Source organism: Fundulus heteroclitus, chromosome 18 (assembly GCF_011125445.2).
Source record: "Fundulus heteroclitus isolate FHET01 chromosome 18, MU-UCD_Fhet_4.1, whole genome shotgun sequence".
Classification (NCBI taxonomy): Eukaryota; Metazoa; Chordata; class Actinopteri; order Cyprinodontiformes; family Fundulidae; genus Fundulus; species Fundulus heteroclitus.
In genome coordinates, this window is record NC_046378.1 from 21,299,731 (window position 1) to 21,327,216 (window position 27,486).

The 27,486-nt window shown below is 39.8% G+C and overlaps 1 protein-coding gene across 3 annotated transcripts in view; it reads left to right on the plus strand.

Moving 5' to 3' along the window:
- The window catches only part of LOC105936545 (Down syndrome cell adhesion molecule-like protein 1 homolog), a 145,245-nt gene that overhangs the window by 82,749 nt on the left and 35,010 nt on the right, over window positions 1–27,486 (plus strand). For 2 of the 3 annotated variants that reach the window (XM_036150191.1, XM_036150190.1), the window contains exons 4-16: window positions 4,781–4,927; window positions 5,055–5,333; window positions 7,088–7,363; window positions 9,408–9,707; window positions 15,282–15,424; window positions 15,637–15,766; window positions 17,960–18,238; window positions 19,844–19,972; window positions 20,086–20,265; window positions 21,519–21,724; window positions 24,773–24,869; window positions 24,983–25,111; window positions 25,233–25,400. In XM_036150191.1, the coding sequence (XP_036006084.1) occupies window positions 4,781–4,927; window positions 5,055–5,333; window positions 7,088–7,363; window positions 9,408–9,707; window positions 15,282–15,424; window positions 15,637–15,766; window positions 17,960–18,238; window positions 19,844–19,972; window positions 20,086–20,265; window positions 21,519–21,724; window positions 24,773–24,869; window positions 24,983–25,111; window positions 25,233–25,400 (2,463 nt within the window). Of the gene's footprint in view, window positions 1–4,780; window positions 4,928–5,054; window positions 5,334–7,087; window positions 7,364–9,407; window positions 9,708–15,281; window positions 15,425–15,636; window positions 15,767–17,959; window positions 18,239–19,843; window positions 19,973–20,085; window positions 20,266–21,518; window positions 21,725–24,772; window positions 24,870–24,982; window positions 25,112–25,232; window positions 25,401–27,486 lie in introns of those variants that run through there. The other variant, XM_036150192.1, reaches the window with a different exon arrangement.

A 27,486-nucleotide genomic window follows, 5' to 3' on the forward strand; every position in this document is an offset into this window, starting at 1 on the left:
TAAGGCTTTTTCAGGTCTTAAGAGATATGTGGTCCTTCTAGAAAGTTCTGAGTCTGCTCAGGTTCTCCTCACAGTTGAATGTTTCCAGTCAACCCCCATAGGGAAGTGTCCTGGTTTCATCCTCAGCTGACTCCTTTCCATGTGGAGTACACCAAGCTCAAACACAAGGACCAACAAGTACAAACCAGAACAAGCAAATTTCATCTTGTTGGGCAGAGGATCAAGTTCTTTTGATCATGAGCTATATCTGATAACCACAGGGGAGACTTGGAATGCAGATAAATTAGTAACTTTAGAGATTTGCTTTTTTTTTTTTACTTTAGTTGTTATCAGTATGATTAAAGGTTACAGCATAAACGTTGCTAAAATTCGCCTTTAAACAATTATTTGGTTTAAAATATCATGTAAATTAGATACTAGAGAAGGTGCCGGAGTGACCAGAGTTCTCTTAGGCTAAGTGGAATTTGAAGTGACACAAAACTCCCTGTAACTATTGTCACAATAAAAACATAACAAGTGATGGCGAGGAAACTAAGAGTGCCACCCATCCCTCTTATTGATTCATTGCTGTATTAGAACAGTCTTTGGAGAGCATGTTTTCTATAAATATGAAAAGATCAGTGAATAGCTGTTATTGATAATATTTCTAGAACTGTGATAATGAATATGTGCACCAATTTCTTTAACAGTAAACATTTTTTCCTTATCTTGTTTTACTTTTTCTTTTCTTCTTCTTTTTTAAGATTCTTCACATGTTACATATTAAAAACAACATGCTAATTATTTTTAGCAGCAGTATAAATTAATGCTTTAAAATTTGAAAAAAAAGAGCAAATAGATATTCTACAATTTTTGCTTACATTTCTGCATACATACCATAGGTGGAATTTTCTAACAGGATTATGTTATTATACATGACGAGAATCTCACAGCAGCCCATATCTAATTACACTTAATGTACTACAGCTTAAAAGGCAAAATTTTCTTATTTTAACAGAAGATAAGAAATTCCTTTGTCTTACCAAAATGGGGAAATGTGGGTGTTACAGTGGCAAAAACACAGAGTTAGACATTAAATCATTATAGAAAAAAGAGCAAATCTAATCTAAAGTTAGTTCTAAACCAACAGATAAACACTTATCAGAAAGGCCAATATAAAATTCAGAATAAAATAAAAATCAGATTAAGTATTGCACAATTATTGATAATATGGCATAATATAACCATGTGAGAAAATATGCAATGGGCCTCTGCATGATTGTACAAGCAACATCTCAGAGTAGCCAAGGCATGTATAAGTTTACCTTAGCACCTGAGAGACTATGATAATCACCTGAGAAAATGTTCTTTGTTCTTTAGTCAAAGCTTTGCAGCCATAAAATTTATCGACTTTTGTTCCTCACGGGAATCCCACATGAACTCACAATCTCTATTATTAATACTTCCTTCAGACTGAACATCGACACACACATTGTATCCTTCAGTTTACATCCATTAACAATGACAATGAAAAAAATAATGCCAAGCTCACCTGTTGCTTTGAGTTGTGTTCATGCATTAACATAACTAAACAGTCTGCAATCTACTACAAAATCTGTAGTGCTCTCTGTCTGATATAACCCTTTGGGGTTGCAAGGTTACCCAGAGAAACACATACATTATTAAGATCTGCAATAACCCCTTTTCTCATCCTTCTTTTGCTTTCTTCTTGTCTCTTTCTTTATAGCCTGTATCTCCCTAAATGGATGTGTTAGAATCTGGTAAAAGCTCCATTATGTTCACCTTAGTGCTGTGCTTGGATCCTTTAAGTTATGTATTATATACCTCTCCCTCCTATTTCCCTGGAAATAAGGGATTTTGTCAGTAATGTTCGTTGTAGAAATAAAAAAGAAAAACATTAGATGTGAACACATACAAGCAACTGTCAAAAAAAGATTTTCCGTGTATATCCTTACACCTCAGATGCTTTTATATTATAAACAACTTTATGAGGAAAATGTGGTATTAGCTTCTCATTTAAAGCTAGGGTCAGCGATTTTTCCAGAAGTTTCCCCAAGTCCCATTTTGAATGACTGCACAACCGCGAGACCGTCTTACCTTGCTCTTCTGCTCTCCAGGGAGATTGCATGAAAAAAATCTCCTAAATCCACTCTGGTTTTATTTATTTCTACTGATGCCTTCCTCTTCTTCTCATAAACATGAATGTGGTTTGCTTCTTGCAACTCTCAGCCATGTTCAACGTACGCAATAAAAGCAGCAGAGCTACAATGAATAGCTAACACCGAAGCTAAGAAGATGCATAAACACTAGAAGAGTGCATGCACAGCCAGCAAGCGGAAACTAACAAGGAATGTGCACGCACACCGCCGTTATCTGAGCGGGTCAGAATGATTAGCATGTGGGACAACCAATAGATAAGATGATACCCCTGTAACTTGAGGGACAGAGGGGAGTGAAACAGCGTGACCAGACGTCCCTGATTTCTCCATTTTGGATGACCTGTCCCCAGCAAAAGCTGTCCCCGGAAATGTATCCGATTTCAGTGCACCGTGATGGAGTAAAAAAGTTTAGCGTAACAAGAGGTATTTACCCGGACCTGCGTGCGAAGGGCAGAGATTGGTCAGAGGTTTTACAGGCCTACGGCTTCAACAGAGATAAAAAATTTGAACCTCCTTTTTCTGAATACATAATGTATTGACTACTTTCAGGGTGGAAGGACGATTTTACCCAGTATAATAAAAAGTTTTTCTGAACAGGATTACCAACTACAGCTTTAAAAGGCAAAAACACACTTAATTCATTTTAAGTATCTAAATACAAAGATATTTTATACTATTAAAATATAATTTTCCAGGTGCAAAAGTCTGCTAAAACTCTTTGAAAAGGTTATAATGCAGTGGCTTAATCTCTGTATTGTTGAAACTCAGCTCTTTGCAGACATGAATACACAGACCAAAAATGGGAAATACAAACAGCCTTCAATGGCAGTTTTTGACATGGGTTACACGGCTCTCTGACCGCGGCAACAAAGCCTGGTGAACACAGCCATGGAAAAAATGTGATCCATGAGTTGCACTCTGGAGGGAGTTCTCTATTGCTATTTGTATAACTGGTGAATAGGAATAGGTGCCCCTTCCTGGTGTAACAGGAAGATTGCTATACACCTCAGGTGGCTGATAACACTCTGATCTTAGTTATGATTCAGTGCCCAGTTACAGAGCTATACTGGTGCTTTTATGGGGTCTCCACTGCAGTTGACCGGCTCTAGTTGAAAAATGTACATAGTATGTAGACGTTTAGACCTCATCAGAATTACTCCATCTTGAACTCAGATTGTTTAAAATAAATTTAAAACATTTGAAAGCTTAATTTATGTTTATGAGTGTCTTTGGCATTAACGCCTCCTTCTACTACATAGAGTGCATTGAGAAAAGCACAAAAATCTCAACAAATCACCTGAATGACAAAGAAACTCCTGGATAGGTGTCAAAATGTTCACAGAAAGAACTTAATGAAAGGTTGCCTCCAATTTAAGCCTGTTTGCTGTTGCAATGACTTGGATAACAGATAATTTGCACAGGCACCTGGATAAAATCTGTCTGTGATTAAATGCTTTTAAACTATCTGTGATCTATGCATCCATTTTACATCCATCTAAATCAGTTAGTTATATTAGCAATAGCTTTGGGGTTTTAGTGTATCTAATAGGTCACATAAGAGGCATTGTAGAATGGGTTTCATCAGTGAACATGATCTCACCTTGGTGCACCTGTATGTTAAGCTTCAGAAGTTTGCACATGACACCACTCTGATTGGTCAGATCAAGGACAGTGACAAATCCACATACAGACAGGAAGTGCATTGACTGGTCCACTGGTGCGGTCAGACTCTCCTGGAGCTCATCCTGCTCAAGACTTAGCTAATGGTGAACTTTCAGAGAACTCGCCCTACACTGCCTCTCCTTCTCTAAGACACTGTCTGCTGTGAATTGCTTCCACACTCTCTCTGGACATGAGTTGGTCCTCACACATAGACACTCTTTGGAAAATGACCGGTAGAGACTGTACTTCCTGCAGCAACTCAAGAAGTACAGCCTTGCACAGGAACTGCTGATCATCTTCCATTCCATCTGGCCATTATTCAATCTGTCATGTGCTTCTCCATCACTCTGTGGTTTGGTCTATCCACTAAACAGGACGGGTCCAGACTGCGTGAAAGCATTATGTGTGTAGAGAAGAACATTATGGTTGACCTTCACTCCATCCAGGACTTGTACAAGTGCAGTGTCAGGAAAAGCACAGCTTCCTTCTCTGCAGACCCCATACATCCTGGACACAAACTGTTTAGACTTTTACCTTCAGGTCAGCACTGCAGAGCAAAAACCAGTCATCACAAGCAGTTTCTTCTCAGGGGATGTGTATGGGATGAACAATATGAACACCTTACGGGCACCTTACAGGCACAGTGTCAGCTACACCACTGTGAAAATAAGTGTATATAAGTATATGTGCATACACATACATGTACATGTTTTAACTTTTATTTCCTCTAACGTTTTTATATTCATACTTAATATTTACACTCTGAAACTGAAGACAAATTTCATTTTTTTTTTTTTTTGCACATAAACTTGTCCAATAAAGCTGATTCTGACTCTGCACGCTATCTTTCTTTGCTGTATAGTGCAACAGAACAACTCACCCCGGGAACCCTTCATGAAAGAATCACCCTTGACAGTGTGTCAAAAATGAACAACCTCTCCTTCTCTCCTCTTTTACAGGTAATCGTTTCTTCCTGACCTCATTTGGCGCTTTATATATCTCAGAAGTGCAGAAGGAAGATGCATTGTCCACCTACCGCTGCATCACAAAGCACAAGTACAGTGGGGAGACCCGCCAGAGCAATGGAGCCAGGCTCTCTGTAAAGGGTAGGCAGAGAAACTGGTGTTTTCTTTTTCACATTGTTTCTAATCCAGTTTTAGTTTTTGGTTTCTGTGAATCTTTTGATGACCTAAACAGTTTGATTCAAGATCACATTTCTGCAATCTTGTTTAGACCCTAAGGAGTCCCCCCCATCTGTGCTGGATAGTTTCCAGTCCGGTGAGATGCAGGTGGGGCACAGCGTGGAACTGCCCTGCATCGCCTCCGGATATCCAAATCCCACCATCCGATGGTTAAAGGATGGTCGGCCGTTGCCAGCGGACTCCCGCTGGACACGTCGCATCACAGGCCTCACTATCTCAGACTTAAGACTTGAGGACAGCGGCAACTACATATGTGAAGTCACAAACAGCTTTGGCTCTAAAGAGGTGACAGGTCACCTCAATGTTATAGGTAAGTAAACAGATTGGACACATGGTCAAAGGGCTCTCTTTTTGAAGAAATTAAGTCAAACTATAATTTGCAAAAACAAAGAATTCATACTCATTGACTCACACTCAGTGTTTGGGACTCATTATTTCATATTACCAGGGATGAAAGCATGCTGGTCAGCAAGCCAAACCCCCTTACTTAGACTTGCTATTGACTTGGACCTGGAATTAAAAGATGTTAGGCCATACTTGGACATTCTACTGCAAGACCTGAGAGCTGATTTGGATGTGCCGCTCAAAGACTTATTCATAAGTTGGACTTGCCCTCAAAACATGAGACTTGACTTGGATTTACTCTCAAATACCTGAAACTTGACTTGACCATGAACTCACGCACTCAGTACTTGAATTGGATTTATTTGTGAAATAATTTAAACTTAACTTTGATTTGGGATTTGATTTGCTACTCAAAGACCTTGGAAGACTTTACTTGGATTTAGTCTCTATAATTTGAGGCTTAACTTGTGCTTGCTGCTCATAAACGTCAGACTAGTATTGGATGTGCTCTCACTGATATGACACTTTGTTTAAACTTGCCCTTAAAGATTTCAAAGTTGTTATGGCTACTCAGTAACCTGATATTTGACTTAAACTTACTTCTGAACGATTTGAGACTTGACTTAAGCTTGGTACTCAAACACTTGAGAGTAGTGTTAGACTTGCCCTCACATCTTTGACACTTGATTTTGACTAGTCCTTAAATATTTTAGGCATGTTATGGAACATGAACTTGCCCTTAAATACCTGAGGCTTTACCCAATAGAGACCTGAGACTTAACTTTGATTTGCCCTCAAAGACCTCAGACCCGACAAGGACTTGCCCATAGAGAGTTTAGACTTGACTTGGATTTGCCGTCAAAGACCTGAGACTTGACCTGGGTTGCTCTCCTGATGTCTACTGATCTTCAATAGAAACTGAACAAGCAAGACCAAAGAAATATGTCAAAATCAGGAGTTTTATTACCAAGGCTACCATACACTTGGGAAGGCCAACAGTGGGAGAAGAGAAAGGGTCAAGCAGTTCTCTAATGTCATTCTTGTAATATGTGAAAGCAGAAGAAAAACTGCATTTTATTATCCTGTATATCAAATGAAACAGATGTAGCACAGAGAGGCACTTGAGAAGAGGACATTCTTGTGAGTTATATGGGTAGAGGTTTGTTATTGCTGGTTGAGAAGAAGATAAGGGTTAGCGGATGCTGGGCAGAAAGAACATGGGGCATATCACAGTTCAACCCTCAAACCTTCAATAACAAATAATGTAAGGTGGAGCAGGCATAAATTTAGAGTCACAGATATTGTACATGCACTCACATCCTGTGAAAAAAAACTTACCCATGCAGATGCAGAGACACACAGACACACATGTTCTCACACACATTAAGCAGCCCCTCACCACCCACCACCCCCGCTCCTCACACCAGCTGCTTTATTGCTCACTGACATTTTCTCCCCTCTCTGTCTTCCTGTCTCAGTTTTTCCTCGCTGCTCAGCACACACTCTCAATCACACACAAACACACATGATACAGACAGACACAGGAACCTAAACACGGACAAGAAATACACACCAAAATATGATTTGTGTTGCTTAGCCAGCAATAAAATTTCCATCCTGTGCCTGAGATTCTCTCTTATACCATTTTTTCTTCAATATGTAGGTACTTACTTGCCTCCGTCTACAATATTGTCTTCTATTTTTTTCCCTCGTCTCTAGAACCACTGCGGGTCACTTTGTCTCCAAAGAACCTGAAGACGGGGATCAGCAGTACAGTAATCCTCTCCTGTGCTGTCCAGGGTTCCCCCCACTTTACTGTGTCCTGGTATCGTAACACAGAACCTGTGATGCCTGATCAGCACTTTTCCATCCAGGGAGCGCACAATGAGACACTCTTTATCTCTGCTGCACAAAAAAGACACTCTGGGGCTTACCAGTGCTTTGCGTCACGAAAGGTCCAAACTGCTCAGGACTTCTCCATCATACTGCTGGAAGGTAAAGAGAAAAACTGATAATTGACAATTTACTGCACAAGTCTGTTCTCTAATATTACTCGGTGTTTTGTAGTCAGTTGGTAAACTGATGATTTATTGATTTAAGAAAATACAACTGAAAGTTAAACTGGAAAAAAGGTGAAGATTTTGTGGTTAAGTACATGTAGTGCCAAATATATTTACTGATATCTCTGGTAAAGATGTGCTAAAACGTCAACCTGCTAAAACATCAACCTTTATTGCAGTAGCATAAACTCACACAGAATATTGAAAGTTTGAACCTTTTCTTTGTTCGTGTATTTAGTGTGGAAAAATCCAGTGTCAAAAATAACTGTTATCAGCAAAATCAGTGGTGGCACAATTGTCATTACTAAGGTGATCAGATGTCCCAATTTGTATAGCACTGTGCCACATGTTCACTCCTGTCCCGGTGTCCCCCAGATTGAAACAATATCCCGCATTTGACCTGGTTGAATTCTGAAAAGTCAAAAAGTTTTCGACAGGCACTTTCCTAAAAGGTAAAGAAAGCAGAGCTGCAGTCATCATCACAGAGCTGCATTAGCTGTCAATCAAAATATGCCGTAGATTCCCACACCATGACCACCTTGCATGCCACAATGCTGGTAAAATAAAAGGGAACAAGGAAAGGAATTTATGAATAACATGGAAACTACATCAGAAAAATAGAAAATGCAGCTACAAAGACTGCAGAATGGTTTGTTACTGGGTACAGCAATTCTCAGAGAACTTTTTTGTGAAGTTTGCCAAAAGTTATTTTTCACTTTCACAGGGCAGCACAATTTAAAGCAACACTATAGAAGTGAGTTGCATAAGAGACACGCAGCTGAAAAAGCAGCCTATCGATATATGGACTAATTTTAACTCAAATGCCTGCCAGACAGAGAAGGAAACAGCAACTAAGACTAAATTAATAATATTCACAAACAAAATGTTTGAAAAGTGTTCAGCCTTTTCTCAAGCGCACTGTCCATTTAGAGCAAAGCCTTAATCCCCACCTTCTGTGGAGCTGCTTCAGCCACTTCACAGCTCCTGTTGCCAATAAAGGCAACATGCACATGCAATTGGGAGTGTGACAGGCTATCCATGTAATCTTTTACTTACATGGATAGCCTGTATTGGTCATAAACTGTTATGATGACAACAATTTTTATCAAACAATAGCTCCATGTGTATATATGATCTATATTCCAAAAAGAGTATGTGTTGTACATTTTTGAAAATTGTGAACAACCCCTTAGTAACATTTTCTGATAAACTTTAAAAATGTGTTAAACTTTAAAAGCTTGTAAAACATTTCTGATACTGAAACTGAAACAAATTTATTAAACTTTTTTAAAAGTTTAACAGTTGTTAAACTTCAAAAATGTTCAAACTTCAAAAACTTCACAAATCTGTGTTACAATAAGGTGGCCAGATTTCTCAAAAGAACGCCGGGAACAGCTCCAGCTGGAATAAAACTTTTTGTCAAGCGAGGTGTGGGGTGGATGATGCGCACGTCTCCTGATTCATGAATATGGGGACAGGTTGTGCAAAATGTGCTCATCTGGTTACCCTATGTTAAATTTCAATTTATGATTTATTCATGCATAGATATCCAGTTTTTATTATGGCCATATAGCGGTTGATAATGTGTTGTTTTATATACTGTGCTTAATGTACGTAGGACATTAAGCACAGTATATTCATTCTTCTTCAGTATATTAATTCTTCTTCAGCATTCTTATTCTTATAAGAATAAGAATAACTGAAAAACGTACTCATGATCTTACCAATTGTTTTATTTATTACTGCTATGTGTTTGACCTGAAAAGACAGGGAGTATTATTTTCCCTGAATGATAAAAATCTGTGCTGCACGTTGTGGTCCATAGAGATTGCTAGAAGACCTTAGCTGATGGGTAGGTGTCATGAAACATACATCATGAAGCACTTTGTTTTTCTAAATAACTGCTTGATGGTTCAGGCAAGGTTCAGGCTGCTTTATTTCCAACTTATCACCTCTTGCCTTTTAATTTTTTTACTTAGATGGTACACCCCGTATCGTCGCCTCTTTCAGCGAACGGGTGGTGGTCCCCGGTGAGCCGTTTTCCCTGATGTGTGCAGCCAAAGGAGCCCCTCCACCTACCATCACGTGGACGCTGGATGACGAGCCTGTGGCCCGGGATCTGTCACGTGTTAGATCCAGCCAGTACACTCTGTCCGATGGGAGCACCGTTAGCTTCGTCAACGTCAGCAGCCCGCAGATTCGTGATGGAGGAGTGTATCGGTGCGCCGCACGAAACTCGGCTGGTAGTGCCGAGTACCAAGCGCGCATAAACGTAAGAGGTGCCTGTCTACTTTTCAATATCAGTCATACAGAGGCTTCTCATAGCCTGACCCTCTCCCCTCCTGACCAATACCCTTTTCTCTACTGTACCCTCTTATTGCTCTATTTCTATCTTTGTGCGTCGATGTTTTTCTCATCTTGTCTGGTTTTTACACCTTTTTTTTTGTTCTGTTTGCCAAATGTACCTTCCTAAAAGTTGATTTATTCTTTCTTCTGGAGATGATATTTGTTGTATGTCTTTCTTTCTTTATGTCATATTTTGTCATGTTCGTTATCTACTATATATATAAACATATTTTACAGTGTTAATGCATTGAAAAAGTAAACAAATATATAACAAAAACAAATATCTTTGCCACCTACTTGTGTGAACAACTATTTAAAGGTGCCTTCCAAAGGTCCTTATACATTTACAAAAGCCATTGTCTTAGATTTAGCTTTTATGCAATAAACTAACACAAATTAGTTCATAATTGCGAACGAGGAAGTAAAAAACGTGTTTTTTAAATGTTTTATCAATAAAAAATGTAAAATGTGTGATAGATATTTTTATTCAGCTGCTTTACTCTGATGTGCCTTAATAAAATCAGGTGCAACCATTGGGGCCACCCGATTAGAAAAACAAGTCTGACTTTGTGTATAAACATTTTCGTATGAATCCAGCTGTTCTCTTATGGTTTCATAGATTTGTTAGAGAAGATTAGTGAATAAACTCCATTATGTTGCCAAAGGAGCATCTACAGTATACAAATATACAGGTCAGGCATTGTACACCCACGTTTGGCTGGAAGACGGGGATAACGTAATAAATAAATCTTATAGATGAAAATTAAATTAAGGGTTTATTTATAAGGTTTTTTTTTTTTTTTGAACAAAAAGAGACAACATCCAACACGTTGTTTACCCAAATTAACGCAAACAAATGGGATTTAAATAAAACTGTTTCTAAAGCGAACAAACCCAACAGGAGAACACAAACAGGGAGTGGCAAGCTGCTCAACTGTTTCAGGTCTAACACCTACAACAAACAAGATATCTAAGATGGGTCTTAACTAAGTTAACAAGCAGCAAACTCACAAGCAGTCAAAATTAAGAAGGTAAAGCAACCACTAAGGTCTAAACACAACTGTTTCACAAAGAGCTTCTAAGCAGCACGGGAGGAGCAAACAGTGTCAACTGTTCCTAATGCGGCTCCCCCTTGAATGTGTCTCTAAGAGTCTTTTAAAGGTGGTGAAAGGTCTGGATTGGTCCATGGCTTCAGACGCATGCTGCCACAGCCAGTTTTGCATGAGTGTGAAGTCCAGTTTGCCCCACTGGGAGAAAACATTTACAGTCGTAACAGGCATAAAGTTGTGGAGAAGTTTGAAGCAGACCTAGCTTTTAAAACCATGTCACCAGCCATAAACATCTAATGGTGCACAACTGCAAATATAACCAGGCATGACAGTCCATCTAAACTGTCAAGCAAGGGAAAGAGATCATCAAACAGTGTAGCAGCCAAGACAACCATGATGACCCTACTGGACCTACAAATATCCACAGCTCAGACAGGATAATTTATTGACATCACATCAGTTAGTCATGTGCTTTACACATTTTGCTTTTATGGAGGAGTGGCAAGAAGAAAGCAATTGCAGACAAAGTCATAAGAGGCTAAGTTTTTAGTGTTCAAGAAGCTAGACAGCGTCCATGTGTCAGAAGATTCACTGACCTACCATGCTTTAGGGATGCATTTCTTTTGCAGACACAATAAAAGGTGGTCAGAGTTGATGGGAAGGAGGATGGAGTTAGAGACTACAGTGGATGTGAGTCTGGGGCCGAGGCTAACTTTGCAAGTGGACAGAAGCTGTACAGGTTTCCAACTGGGGCAGTGCTTCCAGTAGCATGACAATGCCAAACATGCAGACAGAGGAACAATGGAATAGTTTAGATCAAAGCATATTCATCCATTACAATGGCCTAGGCCAGTGGTCCCCAATCCTGGTCCTCGAGGGGCAGTGTCTCTGCAGGTTTTACAAGTGTCCCTGATCCAACACACCTGACTTACTTCCCCAGTGTGCTGTCAAGTTCTCCAGAGTCCTCCTAATGACCTCATTATTTGACTCAGGTGTGTTGAAGCAGAGTAACAAATAAAAGTTGCAGGACACCGGCCCTTGAGGACCAGGATTGGGGACCACTGGCCTAGGCAAAGCCCATTGAAAATGTCAGAATCAACTTTATTTCGCTAAGTTTGAGGGTCCAAACACGGAATTTGACTTCTGATTCCAACGCTCGCGTCATGTAAAGGAACAAGCAGACAAGTAACAGTAAGCAGACAAGAACTGTAATCTATAACAGAAAATACATTTTCAGGGGACAAAGGTAAGAACAGGAGTAGTATGTACAGTGGATTTGTTCCTTCCCTTCATAGTTGGCTACCCTGACTGTAAAGTGTTCATCACAGACAAAGCCTAAATGTAGAAATGGCTCTGTGTCGGCTCGTTTTAGCCATGAGTGCTCTGTAGCCCCGCCCTGCGGGTAAGAGCCTGAATAATCTGTGACAGGGATGACTAGGATCTACAGCTATTTTATCATCCCTAAGTACAGTCTCTGCTGGGCTTTCTTACGATGGTGTAGATGTGTGAGGACCATGTCAAGTCCTGAGAAAGGGTTTTTTCTTGGAACCAGAGTTGATTTACAGTAGACGCAGTGTTGCTGAGGATAGTGAGGGGGTCAGAGTGAGTGAGGTTCTCCTGAAGTCCACCATCATCTCTACAACCTTTAGCAGGTTTATCTCCGGGTGGTTCTGGGTGCACCAGTGGACCAACCAATCAACTGCCTGTGTGCATGCAGACTCATCATATTCCTGGATTAGATTAGTAGTGTCATCTGCAAATTTCAGAAATTTCCAGGCCCGATGCCCTTTTATTTATTAAGGCTTGAAAATCAAGTGCTATCTATCAATACAACTGAACATGAGCTGTTTTGTGAGATAGAAAGCTAAGAGATTTTCATGTAATGGTGTGAAAATATGATAAAGACAAACCATAAACACTCTGCAACTTTAACTGCAGCAAAAAGTAGTTCTACAATGTACTGACTCCTTAACTTCACAACCATCCACAGTGGTTGGTCTTCCACATAAAGCCCCAATAAAATTCAATACACGTTAAAGAGATGTAAAACAAAAAGTTCAAATGGTACAGATTTTATTTGCTAAGCACTGTACACACACAGTTTATGTTATACATGATTTATTGCTTAAAAGCTGAGTTTACATTATTTGTACATATACAGAGTCATAACCATTACAAAAAAAGTATTGCTGGAAGTATTACCTAAAGAAAGATAAGAAGGAAAGAGATGATGATTGCTGGAGAAAGATTGGATGAAACAAAAGAACAACTAAAAAAAGTGCCTCTTATATGTGGAGCAGCTGATTGTAAACTCTGGTGACAAAACTGATGAAGTTACTGTTGTCTGGAATGACGAGGATAAAGAGTGACACCAATGGACAGAGCTGTATCACCATCTCTCTCTCTCTCTTTCTCTCTCTCTCGATTTCTCTCAGTCCTTTTTTTTGGTCCTTTTGGTGAGATGCGTAGTTGTGACAAGCAAGTCTGCTCTAAGCAAACATGCCAGAAAGATCATTGAAGTGAGAATGAGCCCCAATGCCAGAGAGTTTTAGCACTCCATGCTACACAAACTGTCACAAATACTGCCGCCACACATATATTGACACACATACTTATGACTACACTTCAGAAAGCCAAAGCATGCTAATATGCTTTCCCGCTCACTGAGATTTGTTTCATACAAAGTATCCACAATCAGAATCAGAAATACTTTAATAATCCCAGAGGGAAATTACAGTCCCATTCGCTAAGCAACCACCACCAAGTATAAAGAAAAGCACAGACATAGCCGAACACATATTTATATTAAGCATGAGAATGTTCACACACACGTGTGTGTATGTGACGGAGCTCCTGAATAATACATCTTTGACTCCTCAGAGCTGTGACTTCAAAGCTCAGAACATGCTGAGAGAGGGAGGACTAAGGGAGAGAGAGAAAAATAGACCAAAAGATAGCAGGGGTAGGAGGGTTTGTCAGGAAAAAGTAAAAACAAGATGGACAATGATAAAAAGGTCAAAGACAGATGACCGAGAGATGGCTCTCAATTGCATCAAAAAATGCTGAACACCTCTTTCTGTGAAATTCCAGTCTTTGCATGTTTTTCGAACAATGTTCAAGCTTTATTAAAAATTGTTGCAGAACAAGGACACTTTTTTTAATGTTGCAGATGAAAAACTTCAACAGTATTTTGTGACTTCTTCCTTTGACGACAACTCTGGCAAATTTCCCTCAATTCAACCTTGTATTTTTTCATAATTTTAGTCAAAACAAAATAGCACATGAAACATGCCTTGGAATTTGTTTGAGAAATAAAAAATGCACTAAAAGCTTGAAGGCACAAACAATAATTGAATTGTTAAAGATGTATTTGAGAGCTGCAGTGCAGCTGTAAGTCCATAATTGTCTTAAAACTCTCTACTGCAGCTTTAACCATGAATATAAATGTTTTTTTTATTATGTCATTCATATTCTTTGAAAAATTACCACAAAATCAGGTAATCTGTGGTGATATGAAAATTTACACACAAAGCTGTATCTTTTATGCTAGACACGCCCCTTTGTTGAATTCCATCGTCTCTTAGACATGACAACTAGCTTCAAAACAACATGCTGTAAGGCAGCTCCAATGTCCTAATATCCACTTCCCGCTATCCATACCATGTTTTGCTTATCCTTGTGGAGTTGCGGTGGGAGGCAGGATGCACCCTGAATGGTCCATCCCACGTTAACACAGAGACACACAAGACATGCAACCATGCGTGCACACACTCCTAAAGCAGTAACCTAACAGTCATGTTTTCGGACTGTCTTAGGTAGCTGGAGTACCAGGGGAGAACCTCAAAGAGGCTGCAAAAGGCTTCGGTCTATGGTGGGAGTTCACCTTCCAGCAGAACAATCAACCTAAACATGCAGCTAGAGCTGGCTATGGATTATCAAAGAGTATCCATGTGCTTGTATGACCTAGTCAAAGTCTAAATCTAAATCCATTTGAACATTGACATTCATGTCTACTTTGGTTAAAATCTGACGGACCCTAAGCTATTTAGCTACGAAGAACTGTAAAACTATTGAGTCAATAGATGTACAAAATATTTAGAGACTAAAAGGGACTGTAGGTTTAGAGGTGCTTATACAACATTTCAATTAATCCTTGCAAGAAGAACTAGAAATTGTGCAGGTTTTCTATTACATGGCAGAGTTTTCCAATGGGATTATAGGATATCTTAAACCTCTGTCTCTTTCTAAACCTGTATATATTTTTTCACTTCTGTCTATTCTTACCTTCTTCCCAACTCCCCTCCTTTCCCACCCCCACCCCTTCATTATTCCTACAATTCCATGTCTCACTATTGGCACCATAAACTAATGATCTTCTTTTTCCCTCCTTCTTTGTCTTTTTTTTCTGATTGTACCACTCTTTCTCTCTCCACCTTCCCATCTCTTCCCTTTAACCAGGTCCTCCAAGGATTAGGCCTATGAAAAATATTACTGCGGTGGCAGGAAGAAACACTTTCATAAACTGCAGAGTAATTGGGTATCCTTATTACTCGATTAACTGGTACAAAGAGGGAATTCTGCTGCCTGACAACCACCGTCAGGTAAAGTCTCCTTTTTACTCATAAAACATATTACACATGTCACAAGTAAGGGGAATACTGTTTCACAGAAAGTCTAATTTTAGCCTGGGACTCCTGTGGGGAGTTCTTATTTTTTCCATGCAGCCTAAAAACCTATCATAGCCTTCAAATGCACCTCTCTGTGTATCAATTATTGATAGGTGCATACTAATACCTTGTTGATATTTGTCTAGGTGGTGTTTGAAAATGGGACACTTAAGCTCAGCGATGTTCAGAAAGGCATGGACGAAGGTGCCTATGTGTGCAGTGTGCTGATCCAACCACAACTATTCATCACACAAACAGTTTATGTCACCGTCAAAGGTTAGTTGCGGGGATGACGCTGCTGAACATGATAACTGTTTGACAGTTTCTTATTTACTGAAAGGAGGTGTGGCCAATCTTCATCTGACGTTACAGCTGGACGCTTCCCGTAGTTTAATATTTTAAGACATGATATTGTGTTTGCTTATCTGGGTGACCTGTTCGGATCTGAGATGGATTATTTGAATGTTTATATAACAATGTGCTCCTTCTGCAGAATATGATTTTTAGATGCTCACACTGCCAGTAGGGTTAGCTCACTTTTTAATCAGATGTTAATTTGTTTGATTCTGACGGGCATGGGAAGTTATCTCCTAGTTCTAAGATACACATTTTGTTTCATGTAGTAATCATGGGTGGCTGATATTTTCATGTGACAATGGTTCTAAGTTGGTTTAGGGAATCACTTTGATTGGAAAGTAAAAAGCCAGCGGGGCTTGCTGATTGTTGTGGTGCTAAATACTAATAACAATACAAGGACAAAATAGCAGAATTTTCTACATTTTATGAATTAAGAGTTACAAATAAAGGTGAGACAGAACCCTATGCTGTTGGTTTGACAAGATCAAAAACATTAACAGAACAAATGAACGGCAGGTCTTACTGAACATCAACTCGTGGTTGGTAAGGGACATCCAACTTTTCAGGTTAGAACTCCAACTATATAGGAACGCTCTTTTTATTTTCTTGAAACTCGGAAATTATTTCTTCAGAGTACAAACAAAATGCATCTTCTGCTTTCCATTGTGCAAAATAATTTAATGAAACAACATTCGCAGCTCTGCCTGCAAACACCTTTCACCTACCTGTTCTGTCTGTAGTGGTGCACATTCCTCTTTGACGACTTGAAATCAGTCATGTGCTTGTCCTCAACCCAATCTCCAGCTAAGCCATTTTTGAATCAGTTAATTAGTGCTGCTGCAGTATGTTCATAGTTCTTTCCAATGTTTTATCAAGGATTTCTTAATCACACCTAGGTTGCTAGTGTTGTCATTTGTAGTAGTCATCAAATCAAAAAGAAGTGGCAAGGAATAATGATCTTTTTGAATTTAGTTTGGTTTTAGTGCAATAAACAGAATGATTATTAAAATGACTGGGAAAAGGGACTGTTTTAGTGAAACAGAATGAGAAGAAAGAACAAAGCTGTGTGCATTGCCTCTAATAACCCCTGATTAAGGGGCGGAGTGGCCAAGAGCAAGCTCTCAGCCACTCAGCAATTACACAGAGCAGGAGTGCTGTTGTATAAGTTTTGGTGGTGTGTGTGCTCCTTGCCCATTGCACGTGTTAGTATGAATGAAATGTGTGTATTGTGAACATTAGTTTTTTTTCCTCCCAAGGTTTCCCTCTGTCCTTAGCTGCAGCAGAACGACATGTTTGTTCCAGGAAGTTGTCAAGTGTGAGTGTGGGTTGTGTTCGATCCCGCAATGTGTGACATTTTTTTGTTGCTTCCTTGTTTTTATATTGCAGTTTTTCTCTACATGGTAAGTTTAGAAGCAGGCTACCGCTTATGTGCGTGTGCATATACAGGACCTTTGCTGTATGTTGATGTCGGTGGGTGTTTATTTGAATTTGTGGCCATCATGCCTCAAATTTAATTAGATGAATGTTGACGAGGCACAGATTAAATCTCCCAGATGTCTCAGCTGCCCCACCCCCAACATACACACACAACTTTAATACCCCCCCCCCCCATTGTCATCCCCCACTCAAAACCATTGGTATCACCTCAGCTGGTATCCATGGCAACACAGTTCTTTCCCCCTATGGATGGGGCTCTAATTAGAGCAGCTATTATGGGTTGGCTTGAGCAGGGCAGGGTGGGTTTGAGTGAAGGAGTTGGTGAGGGGTGCAGGCTACAGTGAAGGGTACAGTGGGATGGTAGCTCAAGTTTTGCGAAGGATCTTATTTGAATCTTTAAGGCATCAGGGCCAGAGAACAGACAGAAGATAAAGATAATAAAGAGAACATAATGAAGAGAATACAATGTTTATGAGCAGCTATTATTCTTTGTTGAGACCGAATCATTTACTACATGTTTATAAATTAAATGGGCCATTTAAAAAAATAGCTAAATTTTTTTCCTACTTCACGTAGGAAGTAGGAAAAACTTCCTACTTCTTCCTTAACTTCATCCTTCTCATTCATTTACCTGTTTTCTGTTCTCTTTCATTATTATTTCTCTGCCTCTTTCAGTACCCCCGCTGATCCAACCGTTTGACTTTCCCCCAACCTCCATCGGTAAATTGATGTACATTGCCTGCGTGGTGTCATCTGGAGACATGCCCATACGCATCACATGGCGTAAGGATGGCCAGGAGATCGTGCCCTCGTCAGGGATCACCATTGACACAAAGGAGTTTATGAGTTCACTACAGATTTCCAAAGTTTCACTCAAACACAATGGCAACTACACCTGCAGCGCCAGCAACGACGCTGCTAGCGTGAGCACAGAGAGGCAGCTCACAGTTACAGGTATGCACAAAAGAAGGCTATAAACACTGAAGTATAATAACAAAATTAGTTTGAGATAAGCAGGAAGAATTTAAAAAATGCAAACACATAGGGGGCACTGAGGTTAATAAGCAGATCATCTTTAACTTCTGTAATTACACAATACAATTTTGACGAATAGAAAGCAATTTTTAGTTGTGAAATTCAAACCTAGAAATTATTTAAAAGTAATTTGAAACAATTGCTATTTATTGTTTTTATTCTAAAATAAAAAGCACCAATGAATCTGGAAGAAAGAATGCTTCTTTTTTTATGATTGTCTTCTATGGTTTTTACATTAGTTCACATAAATTGTGGCTGTATGCAGCCACTTTTTGCCCAAAACACTGAGATAATTGTTCAGATTTTTGAAGTGGGATTTTCTGGACTACTGCATTAGTATATTCATTACAGCAGACAGCGGTGGTCTTAGTTTGTAGGATATTTGACACAACAAAGTCAGCTAGAGAATTTCTGCTATTTAAAACAATTCATACCTTAAATATTTTTTAGGTAATTTATACACTGCATAATTTTTTGTATCAAATTTACACTGAAGGCTGTCTGCAATGCAAACTGAGAATCATTGAAAGTTTTAAAAGAGATACATGCTTTTTAATACTTCCTTTTCACCTTTTAATTATTCAGTTGTGGTTAATATAAAGTGGAACTACAATGCTTTGATCTGAATTCCTCGATAATTTAAGCCCATGTTCTCCTTTTTTAACCATGTTCTGAGGTGCATCTGAGAGCAACTCGTTTTTGTCCGGTCTCTTTAAATCTAATGGACGCACTTCCTACCCTGCCCCCCGCCAGGTTGCAGAGCGTTCCACTCTACCCCATTTGGCCATTTTTGTAGTATGATGGGGGGACAATGTAATGAATAAGATAATAAAAGTAAAAAAAAAAATGACATATTTGCTAAATTGGTTATTCCATGACCTTGTTTAGCTGCTCCACAGTAAATACTGTGATGTAATTTTTCAAAAAAACGTAATAGAGAACAGAAAAACTGAGCAGCTTGAAATATATGACCCAAAAATATTATAAAGAAATCTATGCAGCACTTGTACAGACTAACTTCACATTTCCTGCACTCCTAGAGACTACAAGTATATAAAAAATGTATTTAAGTGCTAGAAGAGCGGATTTTATATATGTCCCTGTTAATAAAGAATACACAGTTTTACATTCATGTACATGAATAAATTAAGTGTATCGTTACAATAAAACAAGGCTGCAACAGCTGGGTCATTCTCAAATCTAATATCTGGACAGTGGACAGAGGTGTGAAAGCAGCTGTTAAGTTTAAGTGAAGAAAATATCAAGAATATATTTCTGATAAGGAAATTAATTAATTTGCTAAGTTGCACAATGTGAACATGGGGAGGAGGGAGGGAGAAGTTTATAAAGGTTCAAGAGGAAGAAAAATAAAACGTTGAGAACCACTAGTGTATGCATCAAGGACAAAATTTTACACGCACTCAAGTCAAACATTTTGACACAGCTTATTTAAAACGAATTAGCTTTTGACCTGCACTGCCATTTATTTTGGCCTTTTACTCACATCCTCTCTATACTTTCCAGTGCCTCCACGATTTGTTGTGCAGCCCAACAACCAGGATGGGATCTATGGCAAGTCAGCGATCCTGAACTGTTCCGTTGATGGATACCCTCCCCCTAAGGTTATGTGGAAGCATGCCAGAGGAGCACTAGGTACATTAACCTTTTTTCCATACTCGTATGCATGTGGTATGTTCTTCTGTCAGCTTTGGTTAGAAAAATACTTTATGATAATGTTCCTTTTGTCACTCTTACCTTTTGCCCAGCTGGGATTGGAAACCCACAGCAGTACCACCCTGTTCCTCTCACTGGACGGATTCAGATCATGACTAATGGCTCTCTGCTCATCAGACATGTCCTGGAGGAGGATCGAGGTTTCTACCTCTGTCAGGCCTCCAACGGTGTGGGTTCGGACATTAGCAAAAGCATGGTTCTCACAGTTAAGAGTGAGTATACAAATACACACAGGGAATCAAGGCAGGGGTGGAGAGAGGACATTTAGAAGGCTCTGATTGTCCTTTATTAGCATCCTTGCCCTCACTAACCATGTCAAGCCAATAAATTAGCCTGTAATACTCTTGGATTGATGAAGCAAAGGTGACAATTAACATAGGCGAAATCAAGGAGCACCCTAGAGTGAGAGCAGTTTGTTTGCAAACCTGTGACAGGCAGCGAGAGGGCAACCGATCCATTGATCCTTTGACTCATGGGATCTGTCTTGAGACAGTCAAAACGACTTTGAGCTTGATCATTATCTCCAATCGATGACCCTATCCTGCTACGCCTGTCAGGAACCTCCCAGATAAAATCATGTCTAAAAATGAAAAGAAAAGTGGATCTACATGCACTCATAAATCCAAAAACACAGATTATCAGTGTCAAGTACAACATCATCTAAGGCTAATGTATTCTGTAACTTGCAGTACATTGATCTTGCAATTCTGTTGTACTCACAAGAGAGATGTAAAGTTTGATATCTGGCAGCTTTTGACACTTGCGTGCGCAAGCCAGTAAAACAAGGTGCACATAAATGCATCTATTGCTCTCACCATGTTTTTCTATCCATGGGGCTGCCCCGCTCCCTCCGGTGCGCTCCCTCTTTCTCCTTCTCGTGTTAGTGTTATTGATTAAACCGTTCCTCTCCTCTGCCTCCCTCAATTCTGTCTGTTTCGCTCAGCGGAGAAGAAGGAAAAGCGGAAAAGAGGGTGGGTGGGATGAATAAGTGATGAAAACAAAACAGCCGAACCCTCGTCAGATCAATACCTGGCTTGTGTGTGTTGGACTTAGAAGATTGAGTATGAGAGGAAAGTGTGTATCGAGTGTACACAAAAGGTGCAGTGTATTGTTTTTTGCCTCTTCATTCACTTACACCCCTTATGTTAACTATTGGAGAATGAGAAAGGAGGTTTATTGACTTTACCTCAATGACCACAGCTCTTCATTGCTCAAATGCAATGGAACTCTGTTACTCTGAGCTCCACCTTTAGCTGCCAGTTATCCTATACTTCTCTCTGCTTTTTCACTTCTGTCTCTCTTTTCACTTAAATTCTTATTATTATCCACTTCCTTTTTTTCTTTCATTCCTCTTTTACCTCTATCTGTCATCCAGAATCCCTATCTGTTTAGCGATTTCCTTTGCTTCTACCCATTTATCCACACATATCCTTCATCTTACACTCAATCTCCTCTCTCCCATCAGTCCCAGCAATGATCACCAGTCATCCCAACACTACTATGGCCAAGAAGGGTCATGTGAAGGAGCTGAACTGCACCGCCAGAGGAGAATGGCCCATCATCATCCGCTGGGAAAGAGGTGACACAGTGATTGACCCAGATCGCAACCCCCGGTACTCCATAACCACAAGCCCCAATGAAAAGACAGACGAGGTGTTGTCTACACTCAAGGTAAAAAACATTTGTCTGTAGCAGAGCGTCTTGTTCATGAAATCAGACAGCAGTGTGTTTTGGACTCACATCTTTAACAAATAGCTTTTAGGTTACAGATTTTTATTTTTATATTTTCACATTTATTGTTGTTCTCAAATCCTCTCATTTAGAAATTTAACCACGTAAAACATAATTGGATCTTTGTACTTTTAATGCCTGATGAGAAGACAGAAATTATGAAGAAACTGGGTTTCTATCTGAGTTGTTGGGTTAGCACTGCCTTACAAAAGCATTCATACCACTTTAACCTTTTTGCACTTCAGTACATTTTATCTGGATTTCATGAGATCAACCATGTGTACTCAGCTCCCCCTGAGTCAATGATTTTTTAGAAACCCATTTTGCTGCAATTGATACTGTAATTATTTTGTAGCATGTCTTTACCACCTTCACACCAGCGATAGGAATGCCCATTGGTCTTTGAAAAAAATAGCTAAAGCTCTGTCAGATTAGACAAGGTAAAAACTGCAAACTCCAGTTTTTAAGTCTTGTCACAGATCGTCAGTGTTGATGTTTAGCCATTCAAACATTACTGTGCTTTCATCAAAACGATTCCATTGTGAGAGTTGTCCTCCTGCAAAGTGCACCTCTGCCCCAGTCTCATATCCACTGTAGTCTTCAGGTTTTCTTTCAGAATTGCCCTAGCCCCATCTAGTTTCCTGTCAATTTTGACGATTGTCACTGTCCTTCCTAAAGAAAAGCATGCCCATAGCTTGCTTTTCTATGCTTCCGCCAAAGTGTTTCAAAGCAGTGTCAGTATTTGTAGCATTGGTTTACACTACTCTTTTCAATTTGCAAGCAGGCCTAAATGCTTAGTTTTGTTTACATCTGACCGAAGCACCTCATTGCACACATTTATTGTGTCGCCTACATCGACCATGGCAAACCTAAATGGGACTTGTTAAGGCTGTGTTTTTCAATATAGTTTGTTTTCTACAAATGCCAGAGTGGAATGCACAAGTAGTACTTGTACTGTTGACAGATACGCCCTCCTCAGCAGATCTCCGTTGAACTTTTACTGTTTCTACTGCCCTTTTGACCCCTTCTCTGATTAATGCTCTCCTTATGTGACGTGTAAGTTCAGGTTAATGGTCCAAAAAGTGAAATATTTCTAGGTTTGTAACTGATACATAGTCATTCTTTCTTAGTGGATTAAACAGAGCTCTGTGAGATGTTCAAAACCTTGGATATCATGGAGGTCATATCTAGCCATACCCTGTTTTAAACTTTATTACAACTTTATCCCGGACTTGGATGATCTGTTACTTAGTCTTTATGGTGCCATTAATTCACCAACCTTCTCTAATTAACCTCTGAGACCTTCACAGAACAGCAGGACATATATAGGCATTACATTAGTTTAGAAAGTAGTCAATTTATAAGGCAATTACCTGCACTGGATTTTATTTAAATGTGCATAGTGCAAGTTTTGAAGTTAAATATTGCTTATTTTCTTTCCCATGTATGTCCTTACAATTGCCTGATGTGTAAAATTAGTTATGTTCTATTTATTGTAGTTGCCCCTATAGGCTCCATTAGTGAGTTTATGAGAGAGTGATTTGGACCGAATCCTCTGGGCATGCGCCTAGGTGTGATTCGCTGCACACTCTCGTTCACCCTGCCACTTTCTTCAGAGTCTTCACCGCCATTGAGGCATGAGTGAGAGAGCACAGGTGACTGTTTTAGAAGATGGAATGCTAAAGACCAGCCACAAGCATATATCTCAGACCCCATCACAGACTACACATGAGTAAAAAAAATTGTCTACTGTGACGAAAAGGGCAAAACTGGAGTCAGATATGAAGGATTATAGTGGGGATTGCAGCAACGACAAGGTAGCAGCAGCGTTCTGTGAAACTGACTACAGAAGTGGAAAGGAAATCACGGCTCCTTCAAGTAACTGGAGAACGTATGGCACTTTCACGTGAAGTCGAAAAAAGACACCATGTTGTTTTATGAAATTTAATAACTCGGTTGAGCAGGGCTCTGAAAAGTCACTGGCAACAGTGTTGCTGCGGTAGAGAGTGTCAGCATACTCAGAAATTCCCTATCACAGCTGCAATCTGTGGGCCTTTCAGGCAGGCTGAAACCCGAGTGAGCCACATGAGCGGCATGGGTTTGTTTTTTGCAACACTGGTGTCATTTCAAACTGTCGCCAGAGGGGGCAGACATCAGTAAAAATCCTGGAACTTGTGCTATGCTCCTTTAATGGTATCAGATTAACAAGAGCTGAATAGAAACACTCAAAGGGCTACTGGTGCCTATCTCCTGTGGTTCTTGGGAGACAGGTTAGCCAATACTTAGACACACGGAACAAACAACCATGCACAAGATACGATAAAAAATATGTTTTTGTCCAACAATGGGGAGATTTGGATGTGACAGTGGCAAGAACCACATAGACAGAGTTACACACTAAATCAGTCAGAAGGGCCAAAATAGAAGTAAAATTAAAATCGGAGTATTACACTACTACACGACATGGCACATTCAAGTAAAAAAACAATATTTAAGTTAAACAGAGGAAAAAAAACAGCTGATTAACACAACAATGTGAGAAAAATATGCAATATGCATGATTCTACTAGCAACAGCCAGAGTAGCTAAACGTGCAAATGGACATCAGCCTCTGAGAGACATTGTAAATCAGGGGTGTTCAAACTTTTCGGCACACAGGACGAAGATGTAAAATAAAAAGTACTCGAGGGCCAAAAAATGAATAAAAAAAAATGAATTTCAAAAAATTTTCTTTTCTTTGGTCTAAAAATATGATAATTCTAACTGAACGAATGTGTCAAATATCGTCTGGAAAGGGATGTGTGAATCATTGTAGATCCAAACAATAACAAAGTGTTTTGCACATTTGCCAAAAGTTAGTCTTCCAGTTTGCAAATTAGTTTGGGCTCAATTGAAAAGAAAAACTTTTTTTGTCCATTAATATAATATTTGGGTCAGTATTTCTTTAAAAACACTTTGATGTTTCTCTTTCTACATTTCTCACTGTAGCTAAAGCCAGCCGAGCGTGAGGATTCAGTCTTCTTCTCTTGTCATGCCATCAACTCTTATGGAGAAGGACGAGGGCTTATCCAGCTCACTGTACAAGGTATCTATTTAAGTAAAATGTCTTGTATCAGTTACCAGCAGATTTGCTAACACTTCCACACGTTTGCTTCTTTGCGTCTTTTTTTGTTCTTAATTTCTACTTCAAATTCCCAGAGCCTCCAGACCCTCCAGAGCTGGAGGTGCGAGAAGTGAAAGATCGCAGCATGAATCTCAGATGGACACAAAGATTCGATGGAAACAGTGTCATTACCTCCTACGACATTGAATACAAAAACAAGACAGGTAACTTTAACTAGACTGCTTCTTGGCAAATCAGCAGAGCAATTTGAAGATAAGCTGTTATTGTTAAAACTGTAAATAATGTCTACTGAAATCTGATTTATTTCATTCTTTGTTGTGATAGATACTTGGGAGTTGAAACATGCAACTCGAAATATTTCTCCCACAAACAACCAGGCCAACATAGTGGACCTTCACCCAGCATCTGTCTACAGCATCCGTATGTTCTCCTACAATGCAATAGGCAAGAGTGAGGCCAGTAAAGAGCTAACCATCAGCACCGAAGAAGCACGTAGGTTTTCTTTTCTCAAAGGCACTATCTTTACATTTACATTTTATATTAATAATAATCATTCTTTTTTTTTTGGACTGGACTGCATGATGGATTTTTCTAAATTCACCGGTCTATAGATATTGACCGGTGAATTGAACAAACAGTATGTGAGGAAATCTATATCCCACATATTCTATTTATTATATCCATTTATTCAATTAAACAGCAAAGCTGTTCAGATTTACACATTTTATAAATGTTAAATGAGCTATAAGTAAGTTATTTACAGTAAAATGAACCTACATCATTCCCTATAAACAATTGGTCCTCTCCATCAACAATGTCTTAGTCAAGTTTTTCTCCTTTCAAACCTAGAGGTATGGTGCAGAACTATTTCGGTTCAGAATGTAGCTCATGTTTACTTCCTGGTTCCTCAGCAAATCATATGAGAGTCCCCAGGGTTCCCATAACAGAGCCATTTGGTATTTTATCTTTGCAAAAGAGCAGCAGCCTGCAAACATGGGAACCAGCAAGAGAAACAGACCAGAAATAGAACAGAATACAACATCATATACCCATCATGTGGAAGTAAAAATTCACAACAGCAACACACTATTTAAAACATAATATTAGATTGTTGCAGTCCTGGATGGTCCAGCAGATCCCTGTCCTGGTCTGCTAGCTGGCCTGGGTGCTCCCAGACCACTCCTGCCCAGGGGGGTTTGCCACCCTGTGGTGACTCCCTTTTGGTATTTTTAAGGATGTCTGGGGGCCCCGTGCCTTGCCCAGCGCTGTTTTGGTGTGGTATTGGGTAGGACAAGAATTGAATTTAATGTAATTGCTTTATTTGTCTCTCGTGGGGGACAGTACATTTCAATGTAGCCCATCAAGAGAAATAAAAACATGGGTAGACAGGTAACTGAGGCCTAGCTTCCATCGAGGTGCTGCCTTTTTGCAGAGTAGAAAAAAAAAGAATACATTAGGATGGTTGAGAGACTGTAAGAGAATGTGAGAAAAACCCTCAGCACAAAAAGCACCATACAGACAACATCATACAGCATAACAAGTGTAGGGTGGGTTTTTGGGTGGGGTGGGTGGGTTGGTGTGGGGGGTTTGGGGGCTTCCCAGCCCAGTTTGTTCCAAGTGAGTAGTGCATCCAACCTACGGTTCCTGTCCTGAGAAGTAAAAACAAATGGGCACAGCAGAGCTTATGTCTGAGCTTATCGCCATGTTCATGTGTGCATCAGTGTAAGCCCATGACTATCCACTAGCCCCCATCCAGGCATAGTCTTAGATGGTGTGTTTTTCAGCCAGTTCAAGAAAGCACTGTTCCAGGTCACAGGCGTCATAGAAGGGTGGGTGGCGGGGGTAGAGCCTCTTGTCTATATAACATCCAGGAGAGCTTGAGATACCAGCCTCAAAGGCAAGAAATTGTTTTGTCTCAGGCTGACTATAAAATTTTCCATTTGCCTTTGCTGGTACGTCTCAGTGGCAAGAAAATGTTGAGAAAATTTTATCAATTGCGTTGAGCGACCAGATCCATGGTTTGCAATTCAGATGATTTGCAGAGAAAGCATCCACCTTCACCGAGAGCTGAATGAGAAAAAAAGCGAAGTCCAACCTGGGGAGCTGGTTTCAGTCTGGCCATGATGGACTTTTCAGGCATGGATTGACACCCTTGCGTATACCTGGCCCTAACTTACAACATATTATTTTTATATACTAGAGACACTTAAGGCTTTGGGTGGGGTAGACTCTGCTGCCAGCAAGCAGTGGAGTCACCATCACCCTAACTGCCACTTAAGTTTTAATGCATTTTAGGCATACAAATCTGAATTCATTGCAACATTACACATTTCTACAGACACATATGAAAACAGGGGTCGGGGGGTCTGGGCCTGGGTGGCACAGCCTCGTTCTCTTGTTCTTGGCTCAGTGTCTATGCCATTTGAGCAGTGATTGAAAGTGTGGGGATGGCCTGGGGGTCTTTGACAGCATCAGGAGGAGGCTGTGTAGAGCAACCAACCTTGGTGTCATGTACTTGTTTGGGTGCTCTGGCTACATCCCGACATGGTGGTTACCTGTCTAGTGGCCTATGGCGTCT